This window comes from Ovis canadensis, chromosome 1, assembly GCF_042477335.2.
Source record: "Ovis canadensis isolate MfBH-ARS-UI-01 breed Bighorn chromosome 1, ARS-UI_OviCan_v2, whole genome shotgun sequence".
In the NCBI taxonomy this organism is placed as follows: Eukaryota; Metazoa; Chordata; class Mammalia; order Artiodactyla; family Bovidae; genus Ovis; species Ovis canadensis.
In genome coordinates this window covers 240,021,425-240,041,896 of record NC_091245.1, presented here as the reverse complement: position 1 = coordinate 240,041,896, position 20,472 = coordinate 240,021,425, and the positions used below count along the sequence as shown (strand labels likewise).

At 42.9% G+C, this 20,472-nt stretch overlaps 1 protein-coding gene across 3 annotated transcripts in view; it reads left to right on the top strand.

The window, feature by feature from the left end:
• Nucleotides 1-20,472, top strand: part of MED12L (mediator complex subunit 12L) — a 361,426-nt gene that overhangs the window by 85,022 nt on the left and 255,932 nt on the right. For all 3 annotated transcript variants that reach the window (XM_069580602.1, XM_069580597.1, XM_069580588.1), the window contains one exon: nucleotides 18-154. In XM_069580602.1, coding sequence (XP_069436703.1) covers nucleotides 18-154 — 137 coding nt within the window. The remainder of the gene's footprint in view (nucleotides 1-17; nucleotides 155-20,472) is intronic.

Here is a 20,472-nt window from a genome sequence, read left to right as displayed (position 1 = left end):
TTGCTTTCTGCATCTAGGGGTGACCATTAGTCGGGTTTTGCACACGTTGGAGGTATTGGATCGACACTGTTTTGACCGAACGGATTCCAGCAATTCAATGGAGACGCTTTATCATAAGATTTTCTGGGCAAACCAAAACAAAGACAACCAAGAGGTAATTAATATTTTTTTCTTCTTTTCACCTTTAATTTTCTTAGCATATTTTCTTCTTTTTTATTCAGTTAATTCTGGCAATTAACTGAATTACACTTTTCTATGAAGTGTAATATCTTGTAAGATATCTGCACCCTGAAATCATTGTTTTGGACTAAAATTCCCTACCACTATTAAAATGAAATGTCCATTGGCCTGGTCTAAGTATATTGGTTGGGAAGATTTTTTCTTAGCCCTTTTATCATTACGCTTATCATTTTGGTGTTAGTGGAATATCCTTCATCTGATTGTACTTGATATAATGGTTTGGTTTTAATTTAGGGGGCATGTGTTTTAATATTTGGCATATCAGAGAGCAGTGAATTAATTAATACTTCTGGTCATAGTCTTTGAAAAATCTGTAGACAGTTATTTAGACAGGATTCTCTATGGAAGCAGAACCAAAAGAGGAAATTATATATATATATATATATATGTATGTATGCAAAAATATAAAGGCAAGAGAAATGTTTATTTTAATGAATTGGCTCACATTATTGTAGGGGTTAACAAATCTGAAATGTGTGGGACAGGCCAGCAGGCTGGAGACACAGGGAAGCTGTTTTTTTCTTTTCTCTTAAGGCCTTCAACTGATTGGATGAGGCCCACCCTCATTATGGAGGATAATCTGCTTCATTCTGAGTTTACTGATTTAATTCACATAAAAAAAAAAATACACCGTCACAGCACTATCTAGACTGGAGTTTGACCAGGAGACTGGGAGCCGTAACTTAGGCAAGTTGACACATGAGATTAGCCATCACAGATAATTTTTATCTTACGCTTTCCTTCAGTGTCTCATTATTGAACTACTGTAGTAACATAGAGTTTTCAATAATCTTTTCTTAACCTTATTTTGGGAGAAATAGAAGTTTTCTCTGCTTCTACATGCATGTAAAGCGTGCATATCCAAGCTGTGGAAGCACTAGGAATGCAGTTTTAACACATGGTACCTGTCTTGAAGGAACATTCAGTTTAATTTGACTGATTGAAATATAGTTGATTTATAGTTAGGTTCAGGTATACAGCATAGTGATTCAGTATTTTTACATGTTATACTCCATTTAAAGTTATTACAAAATAATGGCTCTGTTTCCCTGTGCTATATAGGAACGAACACTATAGTTAACTGATCTTTGATTTTTGTCCTCGGCTTTGAGGATGTGTTAGGTGGGAAGAAGGGGTAAAACCAGAAACTTTTCCTTATCCCACCTTCATGTTAGCCTTTATCCTACATGTGATGTGAATTTGTTCCAGGTTATTCTTTTTGTACCTTCCCAGGTGGCTCAGTGGTAACGAATCTGCCTGTCAGTGCAGAAACACAGGAGACACGGGTTCAGTCCCTGGGTTGGGAAGATCCCTTGGAGAAGGAGATAGCAGCCCACTCCAGTATTCTTGCCTGGAGAATTCCACGGACAGAGGAGCCTGGTGGGCGACACTCCACGGGGTTGCACAGAGTCAGATACAGCCGAGCACACATACATGCCCTACCATTCTTTTTTTTTTTTTTAAAGTAATTTGCAAGTCGGCACCTTGCTGCTCAAAAATAAGGTTCTCGACCGCGATGCCACATCAGGATGTTGGGAGTGAGGTCTAGACCAGGTGTGTTTTCTGATTCATTGTGAGAGAGTCTTGGTAGAAACACCTCACTATTTCTGTAGTGCACATTGATGGTACGTCTACTTAATTCTGCCTGTTGATGCAGGTTAGAGTATTGCTGTCTTCTTTCGGTGTGGCGGCCTGAAAGTCTCTCTCTTTGTAATAAAGGCTTTTTTTTTTTTTAAGATAAAAGGCTTTAAGAGTACTAAGATTTTTAATACACATGCATGCATGCATGCTAAGTCCCTTCAGTCGTGTCTGACTCTTGGCGACCCTGTGGACTGTAGCCTGCCAGACTCCTCTGTCTATGGGATCCTCTAGGCTAGAAGGCTGGAGTTGGTTGCCATGTCCCTCTCCAGGGGATCTTCCCCATCCAGGGACTGAACTTGCTTCTTACATCTCCTGCACTGTCAGGTGGATTCTTTACCACCAGCGCTACTTTTTAATACACAGAGGTGAGCAATCTGCAAGGACAGTAGGGACACCCGACATTCAGGGTGTCCTTTTAGATTTGCTGAGCTTCCTGCACTAAGTGTTGAGTCAAGACGGTATGGTTCCTTGGAGGGAATTTTACCAAATCCTCTAGAGCCACTTCAGTTTTGTGGTTGGCCTGACATTTAACTTGCTAATGAATGAACTAACCCACTGCAGGATTATTTGCCTCATTCACCCAACCGAGCCAGCCTCTCAGGGAGAAAATGTTGTCTTCTCAAGGACAGAAATGAGGTCTGATGTTTTTGAGTGGTCACACTGGACTGTCTCACACACAGTTGCCTCCAGAGTGGGTCGTTGAGATGAGCTATTGTGATAGGGGTGTGTGTGAGAAAAAATTACTAGAACTTCTATTCAGACAACATTTAAAAAGACTTTACACTGTAAGCAACTCTGATCTAAGTTTTATAATGAACATATAAAAATTATAAATAATTATGTGTATATTGCAAGCATTTACTAAAAAAGCAAAAGAAAAAACCCAGCTGAGCTGAGTGGCTGTGTGAGAATTGTTTGGAGGTCGCCGCTCTAAGCTCTTGTAAAGGAGCTCACTGGCTGTGGGGAAGTGTGTGCCACTAGAGGGCGCCATATGCCCGGGGCTGTGCTGGAGTCACAGACTTTGTTGGAAGGAACGTCCATGCTACCCATTCAAGAGTGATGATATTGAATGTTGACTCAACTCCAGAAAAATTTGATGTGTGAGTGGTTGCTTTGTGGTTACTGAGCTGTTTTATGAGTAAGATGAAAACTGCATTTTAAATCCGTGATTCAGACTGGTCACCTTTTTCTTAATAATCTACCAGAAAGTTAACTGGACAGATCCTTCTGAAATATTTATAACAGGAATTTTTACAATATGACTTTGGCATCTGTTTGTGTGTGTATATCAAGGTCTGTGTGTATATGCATGTAAACAACAGTGGTTCATCTCTGTGTTTCCTCTTCACTAGCGCTTACTGTTTTCTTGACTACTGAATTTTATTTATTTCTGAAATTCATGTGTGAGCTGCAGAGCTGTTTTGACCCCTGATCAGCTGTGTGACTTTGAGCAAGTTGCTAACAGGCAAGTTGCTTGTGCCTAAATGCCCTTTCTTGCCTTGGCTAGAATACTTCCTTGCTCTGTCTGTCTCTAAGAAGACATGAGCACTTTGCCTTAAAAAGTTGTTACTGTTTACGTTAATAACATAACAGTCATTATCAGTATTGTATTGGAAGAACCAATGTGATGAAGCTATAATTCTCTGATGAGTGGTACTTCTGTACAGTGGTGTGGTTAGGATTCAGAAACACAGCTCACTTCTTTAAAATACACTTCCCCTTTGCTGCTTTCATAGTTTGTTTTAGGACTTAGACAACATGATAGGCGACAGAACAGCCGAGCAACCTCTGCAGCTGCAGCCAGGCTGAGGTTCGCTCTTGCCCAAGTCGTGCGTAGGTAGGGGTGTCTTGGCCCCAGACTGCAGAGCCACTTCCCCACATCTCTTTGGGAGACTTGACATTTACCCCATGGATTCTCTTTTCTCTGGAACTGCTGATATGGGAAATTCAGTTCTCTTCCTCTCGTGTTGAGCGGGTGGGGTGGGGCAGCTGTCCAGGTGATAGACGAGTTCTGAGGTTCAGACCTGTGTGTACTCAGTCTTGGGATTCCGTGAAAGTCCATTGAAAGCAGTAATGCATGGGATGAAGGCATTTGAGGCCTTAGTCCTGCCCCTGTGGTTGAACTGTGGTCACAGAACGAGGGGAGGACAGTGTCCCGTGGGGGCTGTGCTGGGCTGTGGAAAGCATTATTCCCTTACACGCCTGTGCCGCCCCCCGCCCCCCCACCGTCCCCCAGTTGCCTTGTTGTCCCAGTGGCCCAGCCTCTGCTTCCGAGTTAGGGCCTAGGTGAACACAGAACCCAGAATCCTTGATGTTTACTCTTCTAGCATGATGCTGCTTGCCTTTACATTCAGGGTAGTGTGAGGTTTTGTGGGCTGCCGTGGGCAGGGCACTGAAAGGATGGGGCCAAGGTGACCGGGAAAGGGCCACACTTTCTGAGGAGGGCGCCCTGTCTCAGCTTCTGCTTGGTTTTACAGACCCACTGTCGCCTGATCACCCAGCCATTCAGGAGAACCTGGATGTGAGAATTTGTACGTGAACTCTCCCAATTGTATATCACTCTGCAAGCCAAGCAGGATGTCTTTCTGGTTATGATGCTATTTTATGAGTAGGACGAAAACTACATTTTAAGTATTTAATTCAGATTGGTCACCTTTTCTGAGTAATTTATCAGAAAGAGTTGCTGGACAGACCCTTCTGAAATATTTATGACAATTTTTTGCAATATGGCTTCGGCATCTGTGTGTGTGTGGGGGGGCCGTGTTTGCTCAGATGCCTGTCACCTTCCAGGCCCTGCTACGTGTTTCATGCAACACTTACTCACATACTTGCCTGTTCAGTGTTTCAGAACCATTTCTGCTCTGCCTTCTGGGTGCAGAGAAGAATAATAACCACAAGATGTTGCCGTAGGGGCTGTGGGGACCTCCTGCGGATTCCAAGCCCTGACAGCCTGTCACACGAGACTCACAGGCAGGAGTCACATTCCTGACCTTACCCCTGAGCAGCAGGGTGGGAGTGTCCCCCTCCCCCTTCCAGGGCCCCCAGATCACTTCCTTTCATGTGACTTCTCCCCTGGTTTGTGCTGGGTGTGGTGGGGGGGCGGTGCGGGAAGCAGCTGTGTCTCCGGGTGCCCTGAGGACCTGGATAGAAGGGAAAGTCAAAAGGAGGCAGGAAGTGGCCTTTCACTTCTCTATCTGGGACTGGAGGAAGCTGCCTCTCCTCTAAGTAATGCGAAGGCCGGATGGCACTGGCTGGTGGACGCACGTTCCTCTTCTCTGCTGTTAAATCCAAATGGATGTATTTAGTGTTTGTATTTATTTTCTATCCAGGCTGTTCACAGAGCTCTCCCTGGGCAGGTGTGATGAGTTCACACGGGTTTTTTTGAACGGAGAGTCCAGGGCAGACCTTCCTTCAGCTCTGGCCAGGCCTCCGGGGCCAGTCCGGCTCCGCATCAGTGTGGCTGCAGGACTCTGCCCACATGGTCCACAGGGCCGAAGCCTGGTGTCTGTTCTGTCCCAGCGGTGCTTGTTCCATGTCTCCTCCTGCAAGTGCGGGGCCCTGCAGGCCCAGGGCAGCATTCCTCCTGCCCAGCAGCGTATCATCAGCCTTGAGCACCGCGCCGGGGCCCAGCAAGCCCTTGGGAGACATTTACTGAGTCAGTGCTTTGGGTGCTTGTAAAAAAGCTGCTAGGACCATGAACTGGAAGCAGCCACCCCTCTGAAGGCTTTGGCTTAGGTGGGAGGGTGTGAGGGCATCCGAGATCTATGTAGAATGTCAGGTTTGCCAGGGATTCAGGCACGAGAGGTTATGTAGAGGTGCAGGTGCATGGTGCAGACAGGACAGCTCTCCACCGGCGAGGCAGAAGGTCAGTGCCTTTCCTTGGTGGCATCGCAGACAGTTCACCTACCTTGATGAGTCTCAGTTCTTTGTTTGTGAAATGGGTATTCTGTCTGCTGATGATAGGAAAATTGCACAAAACTGTATGGATGAAACATTTCAATATTTTATAGCTAGTAGAAAAATCCCATGGACGGAGGAGGCTGGTTGGTTGCAGTCCATAGGGTTGCTAAGAGTCAGACACGACTGAGCGAATTCTCTTTCACTTTTCACTTTCATGTATTGGAGAAGGAAATAGCAACCTATTCCAGTGTTCTTGCCTGGAGAATCCCAGGGACGCCGACTCCTGGTGGGCTGCCATCTACGGGGTCGCACAGAGTCGGACATGACCAAAGTGACTTAGCAGCAGCAGCAGCAGCAACAGCAGACAGGTACTCAATAAATGCCAGCTGCTGTCCTGACCGATGGGTTTAGGGAGGCAGTGAAAGACTCCAGAGAGATGGAAGCAATGTGATCCCTTGGGACCTCTGTAGGTGTGCATGCATGCACACGCACACACATGCACCCTTCTGCCCATTTCATGCACACACACACACACACACACCCTTCTACCCATCTCTCTCACACACACCCCTCTACCCATCTCACACATGCACACACACCCCTCTCTACCCATCTCATGCATGCACACATATACCCCTCTGCCCATCTCTCACACACACACCCCTCTACCCGTCTTATGCACACTTGCACACACACACCTACACACCCACACACCTGTGCCCATCTCACAATCCACCAGTCCATAAAGCACAGCCTAGACTTGTCCACCTTTTTCACGTCCTTGGATTCTCACAGAGGCTTTACCCTCTGTAGGGAAGCAGTTGGACAGAATCAGCTCTCCTCCCTAGCCACTGTGTCTGAGTACCGTGTTATAAGAGAGGTCATGCTTATTTCAGTGCTTTAGATTGTTTTTTTTTTAAATGGTGTTGAAGAAAAAGGTCACCTTGTGTCTGAGTATTGTGTTATAAGAGAGGTCATGCTCATTTCAGTGCTTTAGATTTTTTTTTTTTTTTTTTAATGTTGTTGAAGAAAAAGTCACCTTTTAAAGACCAGGAATCAAGACTTATGTGTGCAACTTACTTGCTCACTTGTATCTTACTCTGCGACTCCATGGACTTTATGTAGCCAAGCAGGCTCCTCGGTCTATGGGATTCTCCAGACAAGAATTCTAGGGTGGATTGTCATTTCCTTCTCCAGAGGATCTTCCTGACACAGGGATCTCCTTCACTGGCAGGTAGATTCTTTACCACTGTGCTACCTGGGAGCCCTGGACTCAAGATAAAGAGATCAAATGAGGCAAAAGTCAAGCAAACTAGGAAAATACCACACGTCTGGCTCCCATTAAGGTTCCCTGTGCTGAGCTGTTAGGACACTTGTTCGTGCTGCTCATGGCCCAACCAGAGCTCGTTGAGCCTCAGAAGTCAGCCATCTTCCTACTGGATGCCCAACGGAAGTATTGCTAATGTTTTATTTTACAGCTGCCGTTTTCTTCTTCCTTAAACTAAATCTATTACATAACGGGCATAACATACTTAGGGGAGAAAGTGGTGTGTCCAGACATGTGGACTTTGCTGTTACTGAATCTATTTAGACTGGGCTGGGCCTCTCAGTTTTTCTTTTTTCCTCAAACTTTTCTTAAATACTTTTTTGGCACTAGGCACCGCTGTAAGAAATTTTCCCTGGCTAGTGAGACACCTGTTAAAAAACTGTTTGTTTTTTAATTTTCTACTTCACAGATGCAGGAACCAAAGCTTAAGAGGATGAGTAAATAGTCTAAGCTTGCACCAAACTCACTGGTGGGCAAACAGGGATTGGAGCCCTAAATGGTTCCAAACAGCATTCTTAACTAGTACGTTCTGTTTCTTGTGCTGTTTCTCTTTCTTTCTTAAAAAAATTTTTGGTAGATATGTTCATTTGTGTTGTATTTTTTGTTTGTTTGTTTATTTTTTGGAGGCACTGGGTCTTTGTTGCTGCGTGCAGGCTTTCTCTAGTTGTGGCAAGCAGGCTTCTCATTGCAGTGGCCTCTCTCGTTGCAGAGGACAGGCTCTAGGATGTGCAGGCTTTTGTAGTTGCAGCCTGCAGGCTCAGGAGCTGTGGTGCACGGGCTTAGTTGCTCTGCAGCATGTGGAATCTTCCCAAATCAGGATTTGAACCTATGTCCCCTGCATTGGCAGGTGGCCTCCCAACCACTGGACCACCAAGAAAATTTGAGTGTTGCTACTTTTAAAAAACCCATTTGATTTCAGGTAACTGTAGCTGAACACACATGTGTCAGATATAATTTTGGGAAAAGGAGGGAAAAACTTTTGTAATTATCACAAACAGTTTCCATACTGATATGGGCATATTGGTTTGTGGGAATATCCTCTAACTGATTTTGCTTGGCAATTTTAACGTAATATTTACCTTAAACAGTCCTCAAGTTGAAAAATTTGTCCTTCGTAGGGTATCACAACTATGAGGCCAGTTCAGATGTGGATGTCGATCCTAGCTTTGCTATAGAGTAGTTGGATGGCCCCAGCCTGGTTACTGGGCAACCAACCCACTCCAGTATTCTTGCCTGGAGAATCCCACGGACAGAGGAGCCTGGCAGGCTATAGTCCATAGGGTTGCAAAGAGTTGGACATGACTGACATGACTTAGCACACAGCAAGCGGTGTCATTCTCTCTGTACATTGGTCTTAGTACTAGACTCCACTTCACGTGGTGGCATATGGTAAGCACTTAGTAAATGCCACTTGTTATGTTCTTAGCTGGGCAACTTCGGTTGTCAAGTGGGTTGAACCTAGCACTATGTTTTAGAAATTTACATTTCCCTTATCTGTAGGTTTCTTTCATTCATCATAAGAGGCAAGCAGTAAAGTTTATTGTACCATATGGTGACAACTTTTGGAAATAAGCCTACTGTTTCAGTTATTTTCAGTTTGAGAGATGTGGCACTTTTCAAGGACCTGGAGTGATTTACTTTGTGATTCTGATGCATCTCAAATGACTGCCATTACTGTGTAATTTCATATTTCCCCAACTGTTTTCTTTATTCATTTTATTATTTAAGTGGTGATGATTTAACTGAGGGATAGCAAATTAATTTTTTTTGGAAGAGTACCAATTAATGACAGTTGACTTAAATACTCAGAGCAATTGTTTTAATTTTCTTATCTATCTCCTATCTTCTCAGAACTTGGAGTAGTACTGTTTTTAACTGCTGCTTGAAAGAAAACAAAGGGAAGTCTTTTTTTTTTCTTTTTTTGCTTTTGTGGTATATTTTTTTTTCTTAGATGTCACAGGACCTGACTATCAACATTGAATCTAAGGATGTAAAACCAAGAAAAACTACTTTTTCTGCTCAAAAATCAGCTGTCCCAAATATATTTTGGAAATGTACATATGGAAATGCTCATATACAGAAAGAGTTTTAAAAAATGAATACTGCTTATATTTAAATAATACATCTTCTGAGTATGTGATTAATAATCTTTATATGGTGATTCTGTTAGAAATACTACTTGTGACTGTGTACGACAGGCTTATGTTCTGTTAGCAGTTGAGACCAGTTTTTACCTTATGTAACTCTTGAAATTCATCCAGATCTCCGTACATGTGCCTCAGGTTGCAAACCATGTGACTTGCTAATATCATTATGTATTATTATCATTACGTATCATATTATTTATTGGTGCTGTAATGTGAATTATGTTTTTGTTCAGAGATGACCATTTTGTTTAATGTTGACTAAGAGTGATTAATTACATTTATAAACATGCTCTTTTAGTCTCAGATTAAAAAGCTATTAAAGAGCTTTATTCAGTATCTGATCTCAAGTGCTTTTTGTTTGCTGTTGCTTACAGTAATGAGTCATTGATTTTTCCTATCCTTTTTATGGTACTGTTTTATAATGTAGTATATTAAGAGATTTTTGTTTTTGTTTTAAAATAGTCTTGCCAGGTACCTTGTAATTACTAAAGGAAGCCTGCTTCTCAGATGTAGTTGCCAGTTTTTTCCTTTTTTGTTAAAGAATAGACCTGTGGTTAGCTTCTAGAGATTATTAGATTATTGAGTGATTGAATAAGAAATGAATTAAACTTAATCTATTTAGTCTGTGTCCACCCTCTCCTAGGAAAGAAAAAAATGTATCAAGCCCCCTTATGACGAGAGTCTCTCTTTGCATTTGGAGTATCTTTATTACAGATGTAGGTAACACAATTAATGATGGTTGCAGCAAAATTAATAATGATTTTAGTTTATTTATTTATGGCTGCACTAGGTCTTCACGGCTTTGTACCGGCTTTCTCTCGTTTTAACGAGCAGGGGCTATTCTCTAGTTGGGGTGTGTGAGCTTCTCATTGTGGCAGAACTTGGACTCTGGGGTTCTCTGGACCTTAGTAGTTGCGGTGCATGGGCTTAGTTGCCCTGTGGCACGTGGGACTAGGGATCTAACCTGTGTCCCTTAAATTGACAGGTGGATTCTTAACCACTAGACCACCAGGGAAGTTGCTAAATTTTAGTATTTTGCCCCTAGGAGTGGGTCCCATGCTTATGAGGCCAGATGGACAATGCTGTTAGTTGAAGGATCTTGTTGTTCAGCTACTAAGTCATGTTTGACTCTTTGTGACCCCATGGACTGCAACATGCTAGGCTTCCCTGTCCTTCACCATCTCCCAGGGTTTGCTCAGACTCATGTCCATTTGATTCAGTGATGCTATCTAACCATCTCATCCTCTGTTGTCCCCTTCTTCTGCTGCCCTCAATCTTTCCCAGCATCACAGTCTTTTCCAGTGAGTTAGCTCTTTGCATCAGATTGGAGCTTCAGCATCAGTCCTTTCAATGAATATTCAGAATTGATTTCCTTTAGGACTGACAGATTTGATCTCTTTGCTGTCCAAGGGACTCACAAGAGTCTTCTTTAGCACCACAATTCGAGAGCATCAATATTCAATTCTTTGGTGCTCAGCCTTCTTTATGGTCCAACTCTCACAACTGTACATGACTACTGGAAAAACCATAGCTTTGACTATACAGACCTTTGCTGGCAGAGTATTGTCTCTGCTTTTTAATTATCTGTCTAGGTTTGTCATAGCTTTTCTTCCAAGGAATAGCTGTCATTTAATTTCATGACTGCAGTCACTGTCCGTAGTGATTTTGGAGACCAAGAAAATAAAATCTGTCACTGTTTCCACTTTTTATCCATCTAGTTGCCATGAAGTGTTGGGACCAGATGCCATGATCTTTGTTTTTGGAATGTTGAGTTTTAAGCCAGCTTTTCACTCTCCTCTTTCACCTGCATTAAGAGGCTCTTTAGTTCCTCTTCACTTTCTGCCTAGTGGTATCCTCTGCATACCTTGCTGCTGCTGCCGCTGCTGCTAAGTCGCTTCAGTCGTGTCCGACTCTGTGCGACCCCATAGACGGCTGCCCACCAGGCTCCCCTGTCCCTGGAATTCTCCAGGCAAGGACACTGGAGTGGGTTGCTATTTTCTTCTCCAATGCATGAAAGTGGAAAGTCAAAGTGAAGTCGCTCAGTCGTGTCTGACTCTTAGCGACCCCATGGACTGCAGCCCACCAGGCTCCTCCATCCATGGGATTTTCCAGGCAAGAGTACTGGAGTGGGGTGCCATTGCCTTCTCCCTGCATACCTTAGGCTGTTGATATTTCTCCCAGCAATCTTAATTCCAGTTTGTGCTTCATCCAGCTTGGCATTTTGCATGATGTACTCTGCATATAAGTTAAATAAGAAGGGTGACAACATATGGCCTTGACATACTCCTTTTCCAATTTTGAAACAGTCTGTTGTTCCATGTCTGGTTCTAATTGTTGCTTCTTGACCTGCATACAGATTTCTCAGGAGGCAGGTAAAATGGTCTGGTAGTGCCATCTCTTTTTTAATGAATTTTCCACAGGTTGTTGTGATTCACACAGTCAAAGGCTTTAGCATAGTTAATAAAATAGAAATAGATGTTTTTCTGGAATTCTCTTGCTTTCTCTATGATCCAGTGGATGTTGGCAGTTTGAGCCCTGGTTTTTCTGCCTTTCGTAAATCTAGCTTGTACATCTGGAATTTCTCGGTTTATGCACTATTGAAGCCTGGCTTGGAGAATTTTGAGCATTACTTTGCTAGCATGTGAAATGAGCAAAAGTGTACAGTAGTTTGAACAGTCTTTGTTATTGTCTTTCGTTTGGATTGGAATGAAAACTGACCTTCTCCCATCCTGTGGCCACTGTGGAGTTTTCCAAATTTGCTGACATACTGAGTGCAGCACTTTTAACAGCAGCATCTATTAGAATTTGGAATAGCTCAGCTACAATTCTATCACCTCCACTAGCTTTGTTTGTAGTGATGCTTCCTAAGGTCCACTTGACTTCACACTCCAGGATGTCTGGCTCTAGGTGAGTGACCACACCATTGTGGTTATCTGGGTCATTAAGACCTTTCTTGTATACTACTTCTTTGTATACTTGCCATCTCTTTTTAATTTCCTCTGCTTCTGTTACGTCCTTATCCATTTCTGTTCTTTATTGTGCCCGTGCTTACATGAAATATTCCCTTGGTATCTCCAATCTTCTTGAAGCGATCTCTAGTCTTTCCCATTTTATTGTTTTCCTCTCTTTTCTTTGCACTGTTCACGTGAGAAGGTTTTCTTATTTCTCCTTGCTCTTCTCTGGAACTCTGCATTCAGCTGGGAAAGGATCTTACTGATTTTGGAATTTTGGGTCAATGCTCTCTCATTTGTTTTCTTTATGGAAGTTATTTATTTTTGTGGTTTCTATACAGATAATACATGAAGACATTCTTGATAATCAAGAAGTCCCTTTTAGCCCACAGCTCAGATTTGTCTCCCACTCTTGGGGCATTTTGGCATGTGTCCCCACTGTGGAGACAGATAGCTTAGATTTGGCTTAGGTCTGTGACCTATTAATAGCATCTTTAAGACATTTAATAAGTTACTTAACCTTTGGCCTCAGTTTACTCAACAATCATAGGGTCATTGTGACAGTATCAGAGCAGAGCAGACTGTATAACAAATACTCATTACATACAGAAGCTGAAACAACCGTGCGTGTTGGTGCATATCTTTTGGATACTTTGCTTTATATTTATGTACTTGTATATGAGCACTTAACAACTGCAGTAGGTTCAGTTCAGTTCAGTCACTCAGTCATGTCCGACTCTTTGCGACCCCATGAATCACAGCATGCCAGGCCTCCCTGTCCATCACCAACTCTTGGAGTTCACTCAAACTCGGCGTCCATCGGGTCGGTGATGCCATCCAGCCATCTCATCTTCTGTCGTCTCCTTCTCCTCCTGCCCCCAATCCCTCCCAGCATCAGGGTCTTTTCCAAGGAGTCAACTCCTCGCGTGAGGTGGCCAAAGTATTGGAGTTTCAGTTTTAGCATCAGTCCTTCCAATGAACACCCAGGACTGGTCTCCTTTAGGATGGGCTGGTTGGATCTCCTTGCAGTGCAAGGGACTCTCAAGAGTCTTCTCCAACACCACAGTTCAAAAGCATCAATTCTTTGGCGCTCAGCCTTCTTCACAGTCCAGCTCTCACATCCATACATGATCACTGGAAAAACCATAGCCGCCGCTTCTGCGCCATCGCATTCTTTCTCTAACACATGCTAGATGAGATGATTGTACAAGGCAGGGATCTGTCTTTTCCATTTTCAGTATCTACTGCAGCCCCTGGCACACAGTAGATTCAATAGATACTGTTAATCAAACAGTAAAAGCAAGGCAGGCTTCCCTGGCATCTCAGATGGTAAAGAATGAACCTACAGTGCAGGAAACCTGGGTTTAATCCCTAGGTTGGAAAGATAGCAGGTAGATTCTTTACCACTGAGCCACCAGGAAAGCCCTCTTGACCCCTTCAGTTCAGTTCAGTTCAGTCACTCAGTTGTGTCCAACTCTTTGCGACCCCATGAATCGCAGCACGCCAGGCCTCCCTGTCCATCACCAACTCCCGGAGTTCACTCAGACTCACGTCCATCGAGTCCGTGATGCCATCCAGCCATCTCATCCTCAATCGTCCCCTTCTCCTCCTGCCCCCAATCCCTCCCAGCATCAAAGTCTTCTCCAATGAGTCAGCTCTTTGCATGAGGTGGCCAAAGTACTGGAGTTTCAGCTTTAGCATCATTCCTTCCAAAGAAATCCCAGGGTTGATCTCCTTCAGAATGGACTGGTTGGATCTCCTTGCAGTCCAAGGGACTCTCAAGAGTCTTCTCCAACACCACAGTTCAAAAGCATCAATTCTTTGGTGCTCAGCCTTCTTCACAGTCCAACTCTCACATCCATACATGACTACCAGAAAAACTATACCCTTGACTAGACTGACCTTAGTTGGCAAAGTAATGTCTCTGCTTTTGAATATGCTGTCTAGGTTGGTCATAACTTTTCTTCCAAGGAGTAAGCGTCTTTTAATTTCATGGCTGCAGTCACCATCTGCAGTGATTTTGGAGCCCCCCAAAATAAAGTGTGACACTGTTTCCACTGTTTCCCCATCTGTTTCCCATGGAGTGATGGGACCAGATGCCATGATCTTCATTTTCTGAATCTTGAGCTTTAAGCCAACTCTTTCACTCTCCTCTTTTACTTTCATCAAGAGGCTTTTTAGCTCCTCTTCACTTTCTGCCATAAGGGTGGTGTCATCTGCATATCTGGGGTTATTGATATTTCTCCTGGCAATCTTGATTCCAGCTTGTATTTCTTCTAGTCCAGCGTTTCTCATGATGTACTCTGCATATAAGTTGAATAAGTAGGGTGACAATATACAACCTTGACGTACTCCTTTTCCTATTTGGAACCAGTCTGTTGTTCCATGTCCAGTTCTAACTATTGCTTCCTGGCCTGTATACAGATTTCTCAAGAGGCAGGTTAGGGGATCTGGTATTCCTATCTCTTTCAGAATTTTCCACAGTTTCTTATGATCCACACAGTCAAAGGCTTTGGCATAGTCAATAAAGCAGAAATAGATGTTTTTCTGAAACTCTCTTGCTTTTTCCATGATCCAGAGGATGTTGGCAATTTGATCTCTGGTTCCTCTGCCTTTTCTAAAAGCAGCTTGAACATCTGGAAGTTCACGGTTCATGTATTGCTGCAGCCTGGCTTGGAGAATTTTGAGCATGACTTTTTTCTCTGACTGTAACTTTATGAGTCATGGCTCAGTTTCTCTGTGTCTCTCTCCCGGTCTTGTGTATCCCATTTGCCTGTGTGTAGTTATAGGCTAGGAGGTGCTTGCCGTGCATTTTGTCGTCTTCATACTATCTGTCAAAGTACCAATATGAGAAGTTCTCTGTTACTATCCGTGAAGACTCCAACTCTGGCTTATAGTGTTTGGGATGATGAAGTACTTTTCTTGAATGGTGCGGAGGTGTGTTTTTCTTTCCTAATGGGTATTTAAAGCCAATAGCCATGAATCTGTGTTATGAAAGATACGTATCACATGGAAATAAATATTTTTGCACAGGGCAACAGAATACTGTGATGCTGGAAGTACCAGGAGTGTGGGCGGGAGAGCCCAGCGAAGCTCGGAACCATCGTGCACCTGGGGGAGGGTCGAGATGACCTTCCAGGTTGTTTTAATACAGTGTTGTTCTACCAACGGTGTGATGGAAAAACACAAATGATCTTTTTGGTCAACCCAGTAGTTTATTGGGCTTCTCTGGTGACTCAGAGGTATAGAATCTGTCTGCCAATGCAGGGAGCAGAAGAGATGCAGGTTCGATCCCTGGGTTGGGAAGATCCCTTGGAGGAGGGCATGGTAACCCACTCTAGTATTCTTGCCTGGAGAATTCCATGAACAGAGTAGCCTGGCTGGCTACAGTCCATGGGGTTGAAATGAGTTAGACTCGATTGAAACGAGTCCAGATAACATCAGATATGCAGATGACACCACCCTTACGGCAGAAAGTGAAGAGGAACTAAAGAGCCTCTTGATGAAAGTGAGAGAGGAGAGTGGAAAAGTTGGCTTAAAACTCAACATTCAGAAAACTAAGGTCATGGCATCTGGTCCCATCACTTCCATGGCAATTAGATGGGGAAACAATGGAAACAGTGAGAGACTTTATTTTTCTGGGCTCCAAAATCACTGCAGATGGTGACTGCAGCCATGAAATTAAAAGGCACTTGCTCCTTGGAAGAAAAGTTATGACCAACCTAAACTGCATATTAAAAAGCAGAAACACTACTTTGCCAACAAAGGTCCGTCTAGTTCAAAGATACGGTTTTTCCAGTAGTCATGTATGGATGTGAGAGTTGGACTATGAAGAAAGCTGAGTGCCAAAGAATTGATGCTTCTGAACCGTGGTGTTGGAGAAGACTCTTGAGAGTCCCTTGAACTGCAAGGAGATCCAACCAGTCCATCCTAAAGGAAATCAATTCTGAATATTCATTGGAAGGACTGATGCTGAAGCTGTAACTCCAATACTTTGGCCACTGAAGTGAAGAACTGACTCATTTGAAAGACCCTGTTGCTGGGAAGGATTGAAGGTGGGAGGAGAAGGGGATGACAGAGGATGGCATCACCGAATTAATGGACATGAGTTTAAGTAAACTCTGGGAGTTGGTGATGGATAGGGAGCTGTGGCGTGCTGTAGTCCATAGGGTCGCAAGGAGTTGGACATGACTGAGTGACTGAACTGAACTATGCTGAGGCCTTTTATCATCCAGAATGTTTCACAAGACTGAGCAGAGACCAGTGCATGTAGTAAGCCCCTGGTAGAGAGATTGTTTTTTTACTTGTGTTCAAAGAATTGCCCCAAGTCTTCACTGCCCATCAAAGACCCAAATCCAGAACGTCACTCTGAAGATGAGAGTGTGAGGCACTACAATTCATAACCGGTTCCTTGAACTACTTGGGGCAGGTGAAGGGGCAGTACCTGCAGAAGAAGGAGGAGTGCTGTTCCCAGAAGAAGGCAAGAATGGTGGGTGGGCTGAGCTTGCACCTTGCCTGAGGTTTGAGAACTTCCCTTCTTGCGAGGATGTGAGCTTTGCTAGTGGTCGTGTGCCTCTGACTTCCTCTTTCCTGTGTTCTCTTGCAAGCCTGTCTTATCTGCCTTTGCTATTTATGCATCTTTACTTAGATATTGAAATATTACTCTTCACCGCAGAAAAATAAAAACAAAGCAAACCTCACAGAAGTTCCGCTAGTTCCACTGCTGAAAGCAGTTCTCTGACTTCTGAATCATCTGTGTGGATCGTTCTCTTCCGGTCAGGTCACCTGGTTTTCTCTGATTTGATCCATTAGGTGCCCCTTGCAAACTTTGGAGGGGAAAGTTTGTCAATTTGGGGAGCTGGGAGGGGGCGTGTCTTGGTATCACGCTTTATGGTTGTCTGGAAGACTGGAATGTTTTTACTTTAAGATAATTTCCTTGGGCTGTATTCTTGAGATTGACTGATTGCAGCAAATAATATGAACATTTCAAAGACTCTTGTTTTATAGTAGAAATTAAGTCCAAAAAGAAAATAACCAGTTTTTATTCGTACAGAGTAATACATGAGACTGTTTATATCTGATGCCTAGAAGGCCTGGTGGCAATATGTATTTATTGATGAATTAGTAAGTAAATGAATTAATGAGGCTACTACCTATTTTGTGGTACTCTTTGGTGAGTACCACAAATTAAACTCTTTTTCTTAGGTTTTTAATCTTGTTTCTTATAGCCTTCCTATAATTGCCATTTAATCAGCAGTCCTCTGCCCCTGTAATTCTTTGAAGCTCCAGATTTCCTTTTTTTTTTTTAATTGACTTATAGTTGCTTTACAATGCAGTATTTCTACTGTACAGCAAAGTGAATAGCTATACCCCACTTCTTGGGTGTCTGTCCCATTGCAGTCACCAGAGCACATTACTTTGCATAGATTTCTCTGTGCTTTGAGTAGATTCTCATTAGTTAATCTATTTTATACATAGTATCAGTACTATATGTACAAGTCAGTGCTAGCCTCTCAATTCATCCAATCCCCTTGGTGTCCGTATATTTGTTCTTTATGTTTGTGTCTCTATTTCTGCTTTGCAAATAAAATCATCCAGAGAAAAACAATGTTCAACACTACTTGCTATTGCTGTAACAAGTTATCAAAAGTTTAGTGTCTTAAAACAGCACAAACTTACCCTTTTATGGTTTTGGAGGTTCTGATGTTGAAAGAAAGTGTTAGTAGCTCAGTCGTGTCTGACTCTTTGTGACACTATGGACCGTACAGTCCATGGAATTCTCCAGGCCAGAATACTGGAGTGGGTAGCCTTTCCCTTCTCCGGGGGATCTTCCCAACCCAGATTATTGCATTGCAGGTGGATTCTTTACCAGCTGAGCCACAAGGGAAGCTCAATTATGATCTTACTGGGCTCTAATCAAGGGGTTCGCTGTCCTGCGTTCCTTATACGGGCTCCTGGGAAGAAATTGTTTCCTTCTGTTTTCCAGTCTCTAGAGATCACCAACATTCCTTAGCTTGTGTCACCTTGCTCCATCTGCAGAATCAACCAAGTGGCCCCTTCACATCTCTCCCTGCCTCTGGATCCTGTTTCCGTTGTTGCATGTCTAACTCTGATTATTCTGCCTACCATATACTTATTTCTCCTTTTGTTCTTCTCAGGTTTTTAAATTCCATTTTTTTCCTTCTGTCTTTCTCTCTCTCTCTTTTTTTTTTTTTGGCTTGCCACTCGACTTATGGAATTCTAGTTCCCCAACCAGGGATTGAACCCAAAACTGGGTCCCAGCAATGAAAGCACAGAGTCCAAACCCCTGGACCACCCCTGTTCATCTCGGATTTGAAATATAACTCATTCCTGAAGCCGTTTCTTGAAAACCACTTTCTGAAACAACTAATGATTTCCTTCCATCTTCTGTCTCTGCTCCTGTTAAATGTTTTTGGCTTTCTGAGATGATTTTTATTTTCTTTTTTTTTAATGCATCCAAATTATTTATATACGAGTATGACTGTTCCACTTAATGTATCATATCATTGAACACAGGTTTAGTTCTTATCTTGAGCTGCTAAATTACCTCAAATTTTTGCCTTGAAGTTATTTTGTTTTGAAATAATATTTATTAAATTTCATTTTACTTATTGATTGTTTTAAAGAAGAGGGAGGTGCTTCATATTTTTAGACATTTGTTTACAGGATAAGAATGCATTTCAGCTTCCTGTATTTGAAGTCATGATGTCCTATTGACAGTTACTCAAATTAATTTGTAATATAGCATCTGGCAGGCAAATTGAAGCAGTCCTCTAATTTCTAAAAATTCTTTAGAGCAGAGCATTGCTGGGGCTGGGGGTGATGGGTGTCTGTACATGGATATCCTGTATGTCTGTTGAACATGTCTGATGGGGTGTACCCTGGGGCTGGTGTTCAGAGTCGGATAAACAGGAGCTCCTCCTTATTTGTGATAAGCAGCAGAATCTAGAAGAGACCTCTTGCTAAAACCACTTAAAATGTAAATCAAAATTTTCTGTAAATATGGGGATAGGAGGATGTTTGAATGGGAAGTTACCTTGGAAAGTAATGCTAAATTTTAAAAATTCATGTTATAACAATTTTTCAGTAGTAAAGAACAAAATGTTTTATGCTGCTGCTGCTGCTAAGTCACTTCAGTTGTGTCAGACTCTGTGAGACCCCATGGATGGCAGCCCACCAGGCTCCCCCGTCCCTGGGATTCTGCAGGCAGGAACACTGGAGTGGGTTGCCATTTCCTTCTCCAGTGCATGAAAGTGAAAGGTGAAAGTGAAGTTGCTCAGTCGTGTCCAGCTCTTAGCGACTCCATGGACTGCAGCCTACCAGGCTCCTCCATCCATGGGATTTTCCAGGCAAGAGTACTGGAGTGGGGTGCCATTGCCTTGACTCATATATAAATATATATGTAATTATTCATATTGCAGAGATAGTTTGCTTTCTCTGCAGGTTGGTATAATATCACCTAATTTTCCAATATGATCTTCTTCTAAGTTAGTCATTAAACTTTTAAATATCTTACTGTTTCTTTTAAAATTGGCATCTACTGAGCCTGCCTCTTATTCCTCCACTCCAACATCCTAAGGAAAGAGTGGCACCATTTGGCAGGCTGTTTGATATTCAGAAAGGAGTGTACTTTTTGGAATCTGGCTAGTGTTGGGAAATACTTATTGGTAAAATAGATTTTGAGATGTATAACTTTTTATGGGCACAAATTGATTAAAATTTTATATTTTAAAACTCATATTTTAGTGCCACGTCTCCCTGATTTTCTTAATTCCTAATGAGTACGTTTTGAGGCCACAAGCTGCAGTGAGTAGACTGCAGGCCTGTTTCTTCATGTTTGTATCTTGGTGTCTGTAAACTAGCATAGGTGGATGCTCATCACCTATGAGGGGCTTCCCTGGTAGCTCAGCTGGTAAAAAATTCTGCCTGCAAGGCAGGAGACCTGGGTTCAATTCCTGGGTTGAGAAAATCCACTGGAGAAGGGATAGGCAACCCACTCCAGTATTCTTGGGCTTTCCTTGTGGCTCAGCTGTTGAAGAATCTGTGGGCAATGCAGGAGACCTGGGTTCAATTGCCCATGTGATGCGGAAGTGCACGTGCCTAGACTCAGTCACTTTCCTCCCCCACCTTCAGAACAGTTTGCTGCCTTACAATGAGTTCCCTTTTCTGAGGGTAAACTTTTTGAGAACAAGGGCCAGATCTTTAAAATTCTGGTTTCCTCAAAGACTAGCATATCCTGGGTGCT